A 16,854-nucleotide genomic window follows, 5' to 3' on the forward strand; every position below is an offset into this window, starting at 1 on the left:
GTTCCCCTTAATACTGGAACTGCCTGATTTCTTAGCTTTCCAACTTCTCCTCCAAATCTAAATCCACAACTTTATCCTGGCTGCTTTTACTTTGGTAAGTTGGCCGATATCACTTACATGGAAGACCCTTTGCATTCCTTTCATCAGAGCCGGATACTTATCATCTTGACATCATACACATTTGATCACACTACATCCCCGCTTGTCTAGATGGAGCTCTCTTCCCTGTTTGAATCTTCTCTAGCCCTCTGAGCCTATAGATGCTATTTCTAAAAATTATGTGAGTTTTCCATATCCCAGTTACAACTGGACCTGGTCAATCTAGATGGGCAAAGTTTAAGAGTATTGATGTCTTCTTTATTAACGTTCTTTTTTTAAAAGATTTTATTTATTCATGAGAGACACAGAGCAAGACAGAGAGAGAGAGAGAGAGGCAGAGACACAGGCAGAAGGAGAAGCAGGCTCTAGGCAGGGAATCCAATGTGGGACTTGATCCCAGGACCCCGGGATCACACCCTGAGCTGAAGACAGATGCTCAACTGCTGAGCCACCCAGGGGCTCCTGTTAAAGTCCTATTCACAAAATTTTGCATATGCTTTCACTATGTGCCTGCAAATTGTATTGATTACTTTTCTTATATCTTTTCCTGCTAGAATGTGTGCTCTCCTAGGGTAGGAACCTTGATTTATTTTTTTGCTTTCCAGAGCTCATCATACTCATCGTAGTTCTTGTGTCACTGTAGATGTTTAATAAGTAGTTATAGAAAGTATGAATTAATATGAGGCTCAACAGTTTATATTGTCAAAGAACTTATAATCTGGGAAGATAAAATGGAAACAACTGAAGACATTTGAGAATAATTGCAAAATGCTATTTTGGCCCATGTCAATGGTACCTTGCAGAGTATATGCACTAGTACTAAAGGTCTACGGAGGAAAGGAGTCCTCAGAGTAGGGATGAATTTACTAGGGTACATGGACTTGGAGGGAGATTTTGCTCGAAAGTATTTTCTCAGTTTACCTATTCAAACCTTCAGTATGGAAACCAGAGACCAATTTTATCATTCAACTATACTCCACTAAAACATATGGTCTTATTTAATTCAAAGTTAACATAGCCTTGGCATGCTTATAATGTCCATTGATTAATTAGAACTCAGTGCGTGCATCAATAGAGTATAACTGAAACTGCTGTCGAACTATCTTGTGGGACTAGAAAAATAGTGAGAAGGCATGAAATGTGATCATACTTACTATGACAAAGATACAATTTTTCTCAAATACAGAAAAAAAAATCTTTAAGGAGGACCAGTTGTCTTGCTTTCTGACTCCTAAGACCTGGAGTTTTATTTTCTCTGTGTTATGTTTAGGACTTGGAGGATGAATGAAATTAAACTGAACCTAAATGTGAAAATTAAGAATGTTTTTAAAACATAGAAACCGGGTTGAGGTACAAATTTTAAACTTTCTTTGGTTATGAATATTCCCTAATACCACCGACAAGAGCACCCTGAAGGGAAGAGTGACTGGATTGTTCCAGAAGGGTAAAACCATCATGTGGCTAAAGGATCTTTGCTGTCTGGGCCCATCAAAAAATTTATCGCTGAAAAACACCTATTGAGTGCCCCGTCACACATGACTCCAGGTTGGGAATGATAATCTATGGTTTGAAAGGGATGACATTAATTACACAGGGCAAGTGAGCAGAGACTGCGCTCCGATTCTGGGTTCAGAGTTCGGCCAGCCAGACACTCGGAGAGCTGTTGTGAGGATAGCACTTTGCTAAAAGGATATTCCCTAATATTTCTCTTGGGAGCAAAAAGTAATGCCAGACACTGTCTGTGCTAAGGTATGTAATTGTAAATTTCCTGGTTTAAAAACCTATTCTTCGCATGTTTAAGTTGTTGCTTTCTGCTCCCTTCCGGTTCAGGTTTTAGCACGTGTGTCGCCGTTCCCCGGCTGTTTCCACCGCTGGACGTGAATCTGGTGTATTCATTTCTTGCATTGGCCATGCCCTCCTCTTCTGGATGTCAGTGTGGCCAACTGCCTCCCTTCCTTCAGGGCATTCCTGCAGTGTCGCTTTCTCAGGAAGCCCTACCGTGACCATCCTTAAGACTGTGGCCCTTAACTTCTGGCCGTGCCAGGCTTCTTGACTCTGCTCAGTTTTGCTTTTCTCCTTCTTGGGTACTTATCAGCTGCTGAAAGGCTTAGTTACTTGCTTATTTTCATTGTGTTTTCTCTGTCTTCCCCCACCCCTGCTGCTTTGATGGGAGCTCCAAGAGAGCAGGATCTTTATTTTGTTCACTAGTATATCCTAAGTGCTTAGACTAATGGCAGCATATAGTAGGTGCTCAATAGTTATCAAAGAATGAATGCATATATTTTACTTAGTACAGTACCTGGCGCTCTGTAAACACTCGACACTTTTGATGCCTTTAAAAACAGAGGGCTGCCTGGGTGGCTCAGTGCCTGAGCATCTGCCTCTGGCTCAGGTCATGACCCCGGGGTCCCAGGATCAAGTCCCACATCGGGCTCCTCACGGGGAGCCTGCTTCTCCCTCTGCCTGTGTCTCTGCCTCTCTCTGTCTCTCATGAATAAATAAATAAAATATTTTTTTAAAAAACCAAAGAAACAGTAAGAAAAAATGTTGGATCAACGGTCCCCTAAGTAAGCCCTGCAACCCTCGTTTCATGGAAGCCACAGTATTGAGGCAAAAGTGTCCTGACACATTAGATTGTATATTGATCTTGGGAATGTTTTTCCGATGTAGGTCTACTTTGAGAGAAAAATCAGGACTGGGTATGCTTCTACAGGCATAAAAGCTTTTCTTCCTTGTGCTTGGCATTTTTTTCCAAGCCTTTATTGAATTACTGGAATGCAAAACAAACAAACATATGAAACAATGGTTCATAGGAATGTATTTTACATGCTAGTCTAAAAATGGGTTGGATTTGGCTTTTATAAATGCCCACTTACTTAGAAATTTCTAACACTATCATATCTGGATAGTGTTCAGCTTTCCAATATGACAGACTAATAACCAACTGAAAATTCAAAGTGGTAATGAAAATTCAAGTATACCACTTTGAAATATAGTAGCAAGCTATTTCAACATGAATTTTACGGTTTAAATCCAGTATACTCAAAGCAAACCAAGATGGTCTTGTCATCTTTTATTTATTTATTATCTTGGGAAAATATTTAATAGTTTCTTTTTTTTTTTCTGATCCTAGAACCAAAACTAAAGTTATGGGATCTTTAGGTCTTGTTTTATTTTGATTTTTCACAATGAAATGTAAGATTTATGACTTAAAAGTGTTCTAAGACTTAGGTAACAGATCTGATTTACTTCTTAACAGGAAGTTAAAAAGCCTTTCAACGTTTTATAGACTTTGTGAGAATCCCATTTGAACCTTGTCACTGACCCTCCGTTGAAGGAATGAACACAGTGAAAACAGACATTGGCCAGCAGACAAATGTATTTATTTTTCTGGATGTATTCTGGCGATTATTATTCTTCTCCTTTATTATCTTGCTAGCGATGGTTCTTGAGCTAAAAGTTATTGCATATTTTAAAAAGAAAGAAGAAAGCTGTAGTGTAATTCGTCTTCACAGAATATATATTGGCTCTGGGCTTTGCAGTCAGATAGCCCTGGGCTTGATTTGATATATCTATTTACCTTTTGTCCTTAGTAAGTTATTTTCCAACCTCTCTGAGCCTCAGTTTCTGTATCTGTAGGATGGGCATGAGGCCTACCTCCTCGAATGATCGAGAGGATGAAATGTAGTTAGGTAAAAAGGCCCAGAAATGTGCCTGGCACATAGTAAACACTCACACTGTAGTTTTCTTTTCCATTCTTACTCTAATCGTTTGAAAAGATAACTCATGAGAAAAATACCATTCTAAGGGAATCATTGTAGAAAAATAATAATTACCAATAGGATACAGCAGCACGCTGAAATACGTCACCTGGCCACCCTGGGAAATTTCATCCTTAACTTTGGAGTTTGCTGTGATCACAAGGATAACGTGAGATTGCATGTTTGCAGACAGCGCTTGCCGAGTGATACTTGCTGTGATCCTTAGAGCGGACGTGTGAGGGTGTCAGAACGTGGCCGGGAACTCCTGCCGCAAGGCTGTTTCTCCGTGGAGCCAGAGCTTTCCATGGGAGCTTTGCGGCAGCCAGCCTCGACAGAGCGAGCATCACTATAAAAAGAGACTTTAGGCCTTTTTCAGTAAATAAATACTCCTGGATGGGGTTCAGGATGGAGCTTCTCTATACCAAAGTTACTCTGTAGGGGATGATGGTGTTAGGATTGGAGACCGAGGCAGCACTGTCACCCCGTCAACTGCATGTTGCGTTGCACGTATGGACACACACGCTCACTTGTGCCTTCGAGGTACCCTATTAAACATTTAAAATAAAGGGGGAAAAAATATCTCCCTAACATACTTCTAAGCCAATTTAGAGGTCATTGAACAGATGTCATATAATACTAATGTTAAATTACCCTGGGTAATAAGAAAATTACAGTTCCTAAGTGAAGATAGTGGAGGGAAACCATCCAATGAATTATTCTAGAATTTCAAAAATGAAATGATTTCTTCAAAATTAACAGTGGCACCATATAACTTTAGAAGAGCGAGTCTGCGAGGGAGAAGGGAAATCAGAGACAAAAGAGAAGCCTTTCTGTGTTTATATATGTCAGTTTGAGATTGTGATGCTAGAAGAGTTAAGGTAACAGTATAGCTTTCAATTGTCCAGGAAGTATATTATTAAACCATTTGGCAAGAAATTTATTAAAATCTGACTAACTGCTCATCGGATTGTTTAATACAAAATCACAATAGCTGTTTCTGGTCTACATATACTTCCTTTTTGCTATTAGGTACACTTTCAAAGCCTAATTATTTTGAGGACATGGTATGACCAAAGAATAAAGAAATGTACAAAGTTCGACAACTTTAAATAAGCACTAGCATTTCTTAAAGAAAAAAAAAACCCTCACAGTTAGGAAACAATATTTATATTTAAGGTTGAAAAGCCAGGATATAGGAAAATTTTGCTAATTTGGAAGATGACCTTTAAGTGCACCAAAACCAAATAATTTGTAGGCTGTGACATAGGGCACATTCCTACAAAATTTGTGTGAATACTACTTTAGTGGTTCTTGAAAGACAAACAAAGAAAGCTGGACTGAAATCTTTATCCCCCTCCCAGATAAGACGGAGTCTGACAAAAGAGCACAGCACTCTTTCAAAGCTTGCCATGAAAACGAGGTCTCTGTAGCACAGTTAATGAGATGGTTCGTAGTGGAAAAACAATCTGTTTTTAAGAATGTTTAGATCAAAAGTAATTTCTAATCTATGAAATAAAGTCTCCTCAATACCCTTCATTCACCAGTAAAGCTTTTATGTTTGTCTTATTTACTTCAATCAGATGTTTTCAATTTTACCTTTTCTCTCTGTACAAATACTTAACGTGGTTTGTCAATACTGACCAACAAGTTTATTCTCTTTCTTCAGAAAAGAGAGATTTTTTGAGGGAGGGAGAATGAAAAAGAGAGAAACATCTTTGCCTAAACGATTTGCAAGCATCTGTGCTTTAAGCTACTTTTTATGAACACTCCTTAGTAAATGACTCAAGGTAAAAAAGCAGAAAAGCATCCAATGTTAGGAAATTGCAACCCAATACCGTGTAATTTAAACCTGCAGTTGCTTCTCTTGTGCTAAATGACATACAGATGGGTAGCTTAGTTCTCTCAATTTTGGGAACACAATTGGTCTTTTTGTATGAATGAACATATATTAACAAAAAAATTTTGGACAAAATCGTTTAATTCTAATTGTACAGGTTTTAATTATCCATGCCATGGGAAAGAATAATTTTAACCAGGAGATTTTGTCACGTTAAATTTGCAACTAATGAATCTTTTTGGACAAAATCAACAGAGATACAACCTTTCCAACTAGTAAAGAAATAAAAACAAGAAGATGACTTTTAAGAAATCTAGAGTGAATGGAGCAGAAACTGGGTTATGACAGTCCACTGAGAGGTAACAAAGAGCAGTTCTGCATTCGGGCTCTGGAGAGGCTTGTTCTGACAGGACAAACATTTCTCATCTGCCCCTCGGAAAAGATTAAAAGTGTAAGTAGTAGGTGTTTGGATAAAGCCTAGTGTAATATGGGTTCCACTGAGATGAGAGACCAGCACGCCGTCAGCGTTATGCCAGCTGGTCCTCTGGATCTTTCCAGGCCAGAGTGAGGCCAGCATGCTCTGTGGAAGGTCAGGAGAGGCGCTGTTTGACAACCCTCAGGCCTACCCCAAGGTGGGACTGTCTGTTTGGCTCTGGTTAGCTCTCTTCCTGCCTCTGTATTTTCTCATGGAGATTCAGTCACTCTATCTTGGTGGCCCTGATCCTGGAAGCTGATACGTTTCTTCAGGCCCACAATCAGGGGGACTGGATGGTCAATTTTCTCCTGGTTTAATTTCAGTGATCTCATATACTGTGACATCAGGTGGTGACTTAAAAGTAAAAGAAAGTAGAGAGCATTGCTATTCTAATCACAGTTCTTTTTATTTCAGAGGAAGTTGAGTTTAGGAGTCAGAGAATGAAGCAAGCTTTCTTTTAGTAATTTCAAAACGTGGTAAGAGATTTTTGCACGTAGGGCCAACTGCGAGCCTCTTTGCCCCTGTGATGGATGGCAAAAAGAAAGAAAGAAAGAAAGAAAGAAAGAAAGAAAGAAAGAAAGAAAGAAAAGAAAGAGAAAAAGGGCAATTTTACTGCAGTGAGTAAGGGTTGCCCTGTCTTGGAGTTATATTTCTTTTCAATCATTTGTGTAGGTAAAATAAAATACTACATATAAACAGGTGTTGTCTGAACGTTTTACTGCAGTCTGTATAGGTTGAAATAAAAGCTGCCATTGTTATTACAATCACATTAAAATTATTTCACCATTCAAATACACTTAATCAGCCAAGTCTTCCTAGATCTACTTTGCAAAAGGAAGACTGTAGGTCTCTAAGTAAAATCACATTCGCTTTTCTTCTCTTTGTCTTTCCCCCTCCCTATTTTTCTCACCTTTTCTTTGGAACTTATTGAATCTACATTAGCGTAAATGCCTTCTTCTGGAGTCTATTACAGTTTTCTTGCTGCCTGTTTAACGTTCTAAGATACAGTCTTTAAAGACATTTGTTTTTAAGGACTCTACCGAACCCATTGACTTGTCGGAGAGAAACACAGAGAGCAACAAATTCCTAGGTAGGGGGAAAAATGCATCTTTAGGGCTTTAAAAACAAAAACAAAAACAAACAAACAAACAAACAAAAAACAAGGATGGCATTTAAATGGCCCAGAATGGAAATTGAATGATGGTTTCAAGCTCTTCTACTAAGTTGCAAAAGTATTGAATGGAGAATTAGTATTTAACATAATATGCCCATCATCTTATATGTATTTATACAGTGTAAATGCTTTAAAGTACAGTAATGCTTTTTGAATGTATTTGAAAAAAAAAAAAGAATTGCCTGGGATTTGGAGACATAAAGGATGTACTACCATCTTTGTGAATGTTCAGTGGGTTGTTGCTGTTACACGGTAGTGTCTTTGGCTGGAGCACCTTGTCAGTGCTCCAGTGGAAGCACCTGAATCTTGAAAAAAGATTCTCTCTAAACTGGGAGAAATAGCGCCAGTGCCAATAAGTTTGTCTGATGCGTTAGGGACCGGGCTGGTGGTTGACAAGTGACTGCAGAAGCTGGGCTGTGGCGGCCAGCCAAAGCAAGTATTTAGGATTCAAGCTAAAAAGACTCCTTCTCCCATATCCTCTCTCTTTCCAGGGTCATGTAGGGATAAAAAGAACTGTAAGGTGGTCTTTTCCCAGCAGGAACTAAGGAAGCGGCTAACACCCCTGCAGTACCATGTCACTCAGGAGAAAGGGACCGAAAGGTAAGATGAGCTGCAAGAAAAAGTCATTAAGTAAGAACCAGTTTTCTTCACTGCCCCTCCCCCCAACACCCCACTGCTTTAGATCCTTCTCCTTGCCATTTAAAGAATTCTACACTTATTTGCTAAAATCTGCAAACTAGTATCCTTGAAAAGGTTGAAAATGGTATTGTTTAGGTTAAGACTAAATTTTATTTATTCTTTCCCCCATTTAATGAACACTCTATCTTATGTAAAGTCACAAGGCTTTTATTAAGGGCCTGTTTTTGGTTTACTACAAAATGTGTGGAAGTAATAGCGATTTAGGTACATTTTTTGGGAAGACATCACAGTAAGCAAAACCATGAGGAACATGGCACTGTGCCAGGATGCTGAAATTTTGAAGGTGGCCATTGTAAGTATAGACGTTTTGGCTGCAAAAAGAAGGTAGCATAATTTAGTTCCTTTCTACCCCACTCCAATTTCTTTTTGAAGCACATGTGGAGAAAGTATTTATTGGCTCATTTGTGGTTGGAATGTCAAAAATTTTCAATAACTGCCCTCACATGGCTTTGGTCCTTGGAAGTTCGCCCTAAGTCCTGAAAAAAGAGTTTGTTCACTTCCAAGACGTTTTTAGTGAATAAAGTCTCTCTCAGCTGATTCCAGCTCAAAGGTAACCTGCCAAGGTCCAACCATTTTGTTGTTTAATTTATACCACGGAGGCTGGCATAAGGCCGTAACTTACCTCTGATCCAAAATTTATTAATGATGTAACTTCTTGTTTTCATTCATGAACTGAAAGGGCTCTTTACCACACATGGGGTCCTTGTTAATAGGCAACACTCTCTTCCTGTCACAGTATATACTGTTTTCTGAATTTACCGAATGCAGAGTCTCTGACAGAGTCTAGACCCCCTCCCCCCCCCACAATGGGCCAGTGGTGGGCTTCAGCCCCAGCCGGGAGGACCTCTACCCGTCCTGTTGTGTACATGACTAGCAAAATGATTTAATGCACACAAACAACTAGAGATTAGGTCATTCTTAAAAATTCTGTTTATAAAAAAATTGGACCTCATAAAGAGGGTGAAAGGATAATAAAAACAAGCTGCAGAGCACATAGACTTTTTGTTGGGCTAGCACAGCTGATTTGTATTAGCTGAATGACCTCCTAGCCTTTAAGATTGTTAACTTAGAAAAATATTCCCTTAAAGCTGCAATATTCCTTTTCAAACCAAAAAATAAGGCTCCTTCCACTTGAAGTCTTAGACCCTTCTGCATTTTTGGTTGTACGCTCTTGGACACCAGAGTATGCAGAAATCTTATGTAGTAATGTGTGTGTTTTTTTTTAATTTTCCTGCAAATCTGAACTACAAGGTGGTTTTTTTTTTAAATAGCAAACATTTTTTTCTAAGCATTACATAACTAGATGGCTTGATCTTTTTTTTTTTTTAATTTAACCTGCACTAGTGTGGAATAGTTATACGCACATTTTATTATATAGATTTGAAATATATTAGTAATGTTCAGATTTCCATATGTTTGGTCTGTTCTCATTTTAGGACAAAAAGTCCTTGAAAGATTTATTAGAGAAATATATTTTAAGCAAATACATTCTATAAGAAATAATGCTAACTTTGTTTAATTTTTTTAAAATTTATTTTTGTTTAATTTTTTTAATGCTCTGTTTATTGTTTATCAGTGCCTTCGAAGGAGAATATACGCATCACAAAGATCCTGGAATATATAAATGTGTTGTGTGTGGAACCCCATTGTTCAGGTAAGTATGTTAAAAACTTTCGGATATGGAAATATCACAGATGGCAACAAAGTAGGTAATGCTCATTCACATTGGAGTCTTTATACTACCAAAAAAAAAAAAAAAAGACTCCTTATGCTACTAAATTTTCTTATTTCTGTTTTCTCTCCACAAAACAAAAGTAAGTATTGACTTTCATGATAAATTACCAGTTGGTAGACTGGCTGACTTTGCACTGTTTGGATCTTTAAAATGCCCAACGTTAACTTGCTCATTGAAATGAACTGTGTTGCTTATCAGAGCTATGAAAGAGATTTTGGTGGGCATAGGAATGTTTATATATTTATTGATTTTTCTGTTAACAAGTGATGGCCCTATATTTATTTATTGGGCCATAGTTAAAGTTCTTCACGTGCATTCTTCCGATTGAATAATATCCACCAAGTTGATTATTCATACTTCTGCAACGACGTACAATACCTGTACTGAAAGTAGCGTGGGTATTATAACCAATAGTTACACATTTGTAAGCAAATTATGTAATATGAGTCTGACAGTGTTTGCATTGATCCACAATCCTTATTTTAGAGATCCCAATCGTTTACTATAAAACAAGCAGTACATAGACTTTTTCACCAAAATAGTTGATTCAGACAGTATAGATTACGGATCTTATTCAAGAAAGAAAAATCTTTGCCAGAATTTCTTTATCTAGGTATAGAAAATCTTAGAAGCTCTGTACTTCCCATGGGGATGCTGCTCTAGGGGAAACGAAAAGATAGAAACCTTAATTGAGAGTAAATGGCATTTATTCAAAGCAGAATTACAAATTTCTAAGGGGAAATGAACAAACAAGAATCTGATACGTGTAGCACGTAAAATACTTAATATCTCTTCATAAATGTTTCCCTTTTAAAACACTAGCATTTACAGAATTTCCAGAAATAACAGGAAACAGTAGTTTCCTTGAAACTCTTTTTAGAAGTTTAAAACCTTTCTTAACTTGCATAAACCTTATTGCACATTAGTGTTGGTTGAGGATCTGTTCCGAATTCTTATGTATTTATTCTTCGTGTTAAAAAAACCAGCCCTTCAAATTGTCACTCATTTCCTCTCAGAAAACACACATCCTTCTATTTCAACACCTTTAACTTGTGTCATAATAGTTGATATAACACTTAAGATAGTTGCTGAGCCATGTTAAACTTGTTAATATCCCAAATGGTAAAAATTGGCCACATCGCCTTTGCCTTTTGTTTAAGATTCTCCATCTCTTTCCCCATCATGTGATTCAGTAAAGTGGTGGATCTAAGGAAAACTTACTGTTTTAAATAGGAAACAGAACCACTGTAAAGGAAGAATTTACCTCATGTGAGATTTTGAGTCACAAATAATCAAAAACAAGACCTTTATTTAAACATAGGTACTGGTGAGAGTCAGGGTGTTTCACATTTGATGTTATATATCTTGTTTTCTTTAGCATCCTTATAGGGGAAGCTTTTGTTGTCTAAGTTTCTAAGGAATAGGGTTTAATATTTTTATTCTGTCCCCCCACTCCACTTTTAAATTGTATGCTTCTCTGACACTGATGTGTCTGAGAGAGTGTCTGGTGGTCCACTTCTTTCTTTCTTTCTTTTTTTTTTTATTGGAGTTCAATTTGCCAACATATAGCATAACACCCAGTGCTCATCCCATCAAGTGCCCTCCTCAGTGCCATCACCCAGTCACACCATCCTCCCGCCCTCCTCCCCTTCCACTACCCCTTGTTCGTTTCCCAGAGTCAGGAGTCTCTCATGTTTTGTCACCCTCACTGATTTTTCCTACTCAGTTTCTCTCCTTTCCCCTTTATTCCCTTTCACTATTTTTTATATTCCCTGAATGAATGAGACCATATAATGTTTGTCCTTCTCCGATTGACTTCACGACTTCACTCAGCATAATACCCTCCAGTTCCATCCACATCGAAGCAAATGGTGGGTATTCATCTCTTCTGATGGCTGAGGAATATTCCAGTGTATACATAGACCACATCTTCTTTATCCATTCATCTGTCGATGGACACCGAGGCTCCTTCCACAATTTGGCTACTGTGGACATTGCAGCTATAAACATCGAGGGGGGGGAGGTGTCTCTATCTTTCACTGCATCTGTATCTTTGGGGTAAATCCCCAGCAGTGCAATTGTTGGGTCATAGGGTAGCTCTATTTTTAACTCTTTGAGGAACCTGCACACCCGTTTTCCACCTCTTTCTTTCTGTCTCCTCTATCATAATCCCCTTCTCCTTCTTCATAGAAGATGTCATGCCTTTCACCCATCCCAATTCTTACTATGATGTATTGTCCTGGGATAAAATCTCTAAGGCATCAAGCAAAATGACAGTTCAATAGTGCATTACTTCTGGAGGGGAAACCCATGAAAGCAAGGCCAAAGAAAATATTGAAAAATATCGAACTGGTAAAAAAAATATTGAAATAGTATTTCATCTTGGTAAGACTCCATCTCCCTGCCTGCTGTCTTTTTATCTATCTCTCCATCTGTTGTCTGTTGTCTGTCCATCCATTTTGTACCATCTCCTTAAGTGAGAAGGGTGTCATGAGGATATGTATCCATATATTTATTTAAAATTTAAAAACAGAAGTATTTTTTTCCTTTTTTGACAGTTTCATTTCATTGCTAGATATGACAGAGAGGACCACTTTTGCAAATGAGGTTATATGGTGGACTTCTCCATTCATTAAATGCTGTAAATATTATAGCTCTAAGGTTTTGGCAAAAATGTATTTTAAGCATGTCATCTATTTATAGAACACCAGAAAGTTCAATGATTTTTTTCAATTACTTTAATTTTGATAAGAAATTGTAGTGGTTACTTTAAAATATATAAGGGAATATGTATCAGTCGGCACATAATCTGGATACAGAAACCACACAGTAATATGAACAGGAAAGTAAAATTCAAAGAATTACGACCTATAACAGAGGACTGTGGTAATGAGGGATTGGCTAGTAGGGAGTAAATAGAAATTCTAAAGAGCATGGCAAATGTGAGAAGCAATCATGACCCCGAGGGCTGAGGTGGAGGCCGGGAAAAGCTCCCTGCCACGTCCTCTCCCAGGGGCTGAGATCTGGGTCTTGCTGGAGAGGGCATGGCTGTACCTCCCCCCAACAGCAGAGCAGTCATTGCGGTGTCATGACTGCAACTTTCTGGGAATCCGCCCTCCGGAATTTGCTGGAAGTCTACCCTCTGCAGTGCTGGGGAAAGATGCTTAGAGGGGGGCGTCTCACTGTAGGCATTCCACTCCAGAAGTTCCTGAGAGGTGGGGTGGCGGGGACGGGGCGGAGGCTGCCTCCTGCCAGGTGCTGCGGATTCCTGGCACCCAGGGCAGCACCTGGTGCCAGGGACAGCGCCCGAGCTGTAGGAACCTCTCCCCAGGGACCTGGTGCGCACTGCACAGGCCAGGTGCTGGGTGCTGGAGATGCCGCCTGGGTGAGGGGCCGGGTGCTGGGTGCTGGAGATGCCGCCTGGGTGAGGGGCCAAGTGTTGGGTGCTGGAGACGCCTGTGTTAGGGGCTGGGTGCTGGGTGCTGGAGATGCTGTCTGGGTGAGGGGCCGAGTGCTGGGTGCTAGGACAGTGTGTGTGTTAGGGGCCGGGTTCTGGGTGCTGGAGATGCTGCCTGGGTGAGGGGCCGGGTGCTGGGTGCTAGGACACTGTGTGTGTTAGGGGCCGGGTGCCATGTGCTGGAGACGCAGTCCCACTGCAGCAGCTGCCCCCCGCCACCTTGGAGGCCCCCGGCCTTGGGGGGAGCCGGCGCAGCCAGGGCCTGGAGGGAGGGAACCGCCAGAGTGGCTGCTGGAGGCCAGAGGCTCTGCAGGAGCCTGGTGAGGAAGCTTCGGGAACCAGGGTGGCTCCTTTGTCTGCGGCCCTCCTCCTGTGTCCCCTACTGACAAAATCAAGTATCATGTTGGCCACCTAAGGAAATGTGCAGCTCCAGCTCCAGGGAGGGCACAGCCCAGGGCCAGGGCCCGCGGTGTGGGTGTATTTGCCCCCCGACTCCTTTGGGTCTTCCGAGCCGGAGCCTGCGCCTCTCCCTGGCCCCCCCCACCCCGGGCTTGCCGGTGGGGCACAGGGCTGGCGGCCAGGGCCAGGCCCGCATGTGGCCCCAGGGCAGCAGCCGGGGGGAGGGGGGCTGGGCAGGGACGACAGGAGGGAGGGACTGTGCAGAAACAGCGGTGGGGGGACCAGGTGAGACCGGAGATGCGGCTGGAGCGCTGAGGTGGAAGCACCTGGTCACCAGCGGTGGGGAGGGCTTTCTCCAGCTGCCTCTGCCACCTGTCCCCGTCTGTCACCGCCCGACAGCCCTGAGGGGTGTGTGCAGGTGTGTGCAGGTGTGTAGGCATGCGGGCCTGGCGGCGCCTGTGCTCCTCTCCCCGACCGATGCCCCTGGAGCCGTGGCCCCGACAGGAGGCCACCCGGTGACTCAGTGCAGCCGGCCTGGTGCTCACCCCCCACCACACACTGGCGACAGGTGCCTGCCGCCCCCCACTGCCGTGAGCCCCCCGTGTCCTCACACTCATGAGCTCTGTGTGCCCGGGTTGCTCTCAGGTGGGGCGCTTCGGAGTGTCAGTCAGTAAATGACCTGACAGAGCCAAGGACGTTCTCTCCTCTGGTTGCTCGAACTTCTGAAAGTTCATAAAACGGACTGATTGCCCATCAGATAAACCAGAGAGCACAGCGGCCAAATAGAGGAACTGAGGGGGTATCTGGGACCACTTACGCTTTGCTCTGGCTCACCCTTTGCCCACTGTTGTGAAGCAAATACATTTATGAATTCTTTCTCTTAAAGTGCTTATAGCCCTGTCGGAGTGGTAGGAACGATGGAATAAACAATGACAACATAGGTAAAAATAAGGCCAGCGTCTCATCCGGATGATCCACATCCACATCCAGAGGATGTGTCTGTAAGAAATGCTTTTGTGTGTGGGGGCGCCCGGGGTGCTCAGTTGGTCAAGCGTCTGATCCTGATTTTAGCTCAGGTCAAGATCTCAGGATCCTGAGGTCCATGCTGAGCAGGGAGCCTGCTTGAGATTCCCTCTCCCCCTCCTTCTAACCCTCTCCCTCTCACCTCTGTGTGCTCTCTCTCTCTAAAAACAACAAACCAAAAAAAAATTACTAAATATTTCTTTGTTGATCACATTCATGTCTGAACTTTGCGGGATAGATTATGGAGGAATTTTCAATAAGTCAGTGGCATGATGAAAACGGGAAGTAGGCCGTAGCAGTGCACAAGGTAGATGCTATTATTCATCCTTTCAATTAATTCTGCTTATATATTAAAAATAACAAGTGTATGTTGAATCAATGTATGTGACTACTTTCTTTTTTTTTAAATTTTTTATTGGAGTTCAACTTGCCAACATATAGCATAACACCTAGTGCTCATCCCGCCGCAGGGAATACGGGTGTGACAGCTTGAGTGGGAACCCTTTTTCCTTGTTAGCTGATAAACCTCAACATTATCCATGTGTAATCAACTAACAATTTTAAGACTTGGAAGAACCTCATAGGATAGTTTTTATTCTGTATGCATTAATTTATCCGGCCTCTCACTGAATTAATAGCTTATTTTGTACAGGGTCATAAATGATAATGATGATGATGATGATGATAATAATAATAAAACAAGAACTAACATTTACATAACACTTACCCCATGCTACGCATGGTTGTCTGCGCTTTATATAAATTAAAAAAATCTTCACAACAACGCATTTTACAGACAAACCGAGAGAGGATAAGGACTTTGAGAAGATCACACACCAGTATACAAATAGATTTAGAATAGTTACACTCAAACTTTTAGACAAGAAGAAAGGTAAAGAATGATAGGAAAATCCATTTTTTTAAATTTATTTATGATAGTCACAGAGAGAGAGAGAGAGAGAGAGAGAGGCTGAGACACAGGCAGAGGGAGAAGCAGGCTCCATGCACCGGGAGCCCGACGTGGGATTCGATCCCAGGTCTCCAGGATCGCGCCCTGGGCCAAAGGCAGGCGCTAAACCGCTGCGCCACCCAGGGATCCCGGAAAATCCATTTTTAATATTTTGGTCACTCTGATCTGGTTACTTCCCTTGGCGTAACTGGGACACACACCCATGCACACACATACGCATCTCAGTTCCTTGAGAGAACTGTTCTTTGTCGCAGTAGTGAAGTTGACAATTGAAGACCTTTCCAATCAAGGGAGAGCTGAATCCAAGGTAAATAGATCCATCAAGGCAGGTCATCAGCAAGGACTCAGCTTCAGGTCGGTCACCCTTAGGGAAGTGCCTTGGAATCCTGACAGGCATGTGTAGCAGTACCCAGGAAGCCATCAGGCCAGTCAGCAGCTGCAAGGAGGGCGGCAGCTGGATTCACGGGTGGGATTCTGGTTATTGGTGGTAGAAGGCGATTTTCTTTTCACTTATTAACACCCTCATTACATTTTCTCAAGTAACTGTTGTCTAGATTTTTACCAATTTTTCTGAATTCTCTCTGTATGTTTTTTTCAAAGATTTTATTTGTTTGAGAGAGAGAGCATGAGCAGGGAGAGGGACAGAGGCAGAGGGAGAAGCAGGCTCCCCAGGGAGCCTGATGTGGGGCTCGATCCCAGGACCTGGGATCATGACCTGAGCCGAAGGCAGACGCTTCACTGACTGAGCCACCCAGGCGGCCCTCTCTCTGTATATTTGTCAGAAGACTGAGACCAGCTGACGTGAGCTATCTTATCTTTTCCTTCCACCATGGCATTTCTTTTTCTCCTCATTATCATCAACCAAAACAGGCACGGACCAAAAGCAACTGGTGGAGCCCACTGCATATCAGCTCGGACGTGCGGCCTCAGACTTACCACTATGGAAAGGGGCAAAATAAAACCAAACAGGTGTAACAACTAAGTGCAGGAGAAGGCCTAGCGCGTGGTGGATATCCAACGAATGTGAAATTCAGGCAGCCTGACCAAGAGTTGGGACCAGATCCTACTATCACAACAGCCTAAGCAACTCCTTATGACGTGAGAAAGCACAGGCTTTATTAGAGAGAGTCTGTGAACAGCAGATATTAGCGCCATGAGTCACTGCTCCAGCTGTGTTGCTACATTTCAAATGCAACTCTGCTGCAATACTATTCACACACGCTAC

General features: G+C 41.7%; 1 protein-coding gene across 2 annotated transcripts in view; it reads left to right on the forward strand.

The window, feature by feature from the left end:
- Positions 1-16,854, forward strand: part of MSRB3 (methionine sulfoxide reductase B3) — a 185,784-nt gene that overhangs the window by 44,477 nt on the left and 124,453 nt on the right. For both annotated transcript variants that reach the window (XM_055328257.1, XM_055328256.1), the window contains 2 exons: positions 7,838-7,946; positions 9,622-9,699. In XM_055328257.1, coding sequence (XP_055184232.1) covers positions 7,838-7,946; positions 9,622-9,699 — 187 coding nt within the window. The remainder of the gene's footprint in view (positions 1-7,837; positions 7,947-9,621; positions 9,700-16,854) is intronic.

This window comes from Nyctereutes procyonoides, unplaced genomic scaffold (genome assembly GCF_905146905.1).
Source record: "Nyctereutes procyonoides isolate TBG_1078 unplaced genomic scaffold, NYPRO_anot_genome, whole genome shotgun sequence".
Taxonomy (NCBI): Eukaryota; Metazoa; Chordata; class Mammalia; order Carnivora; family Canidae; genus Nyctereutes; species Nyctereutes procyonoides.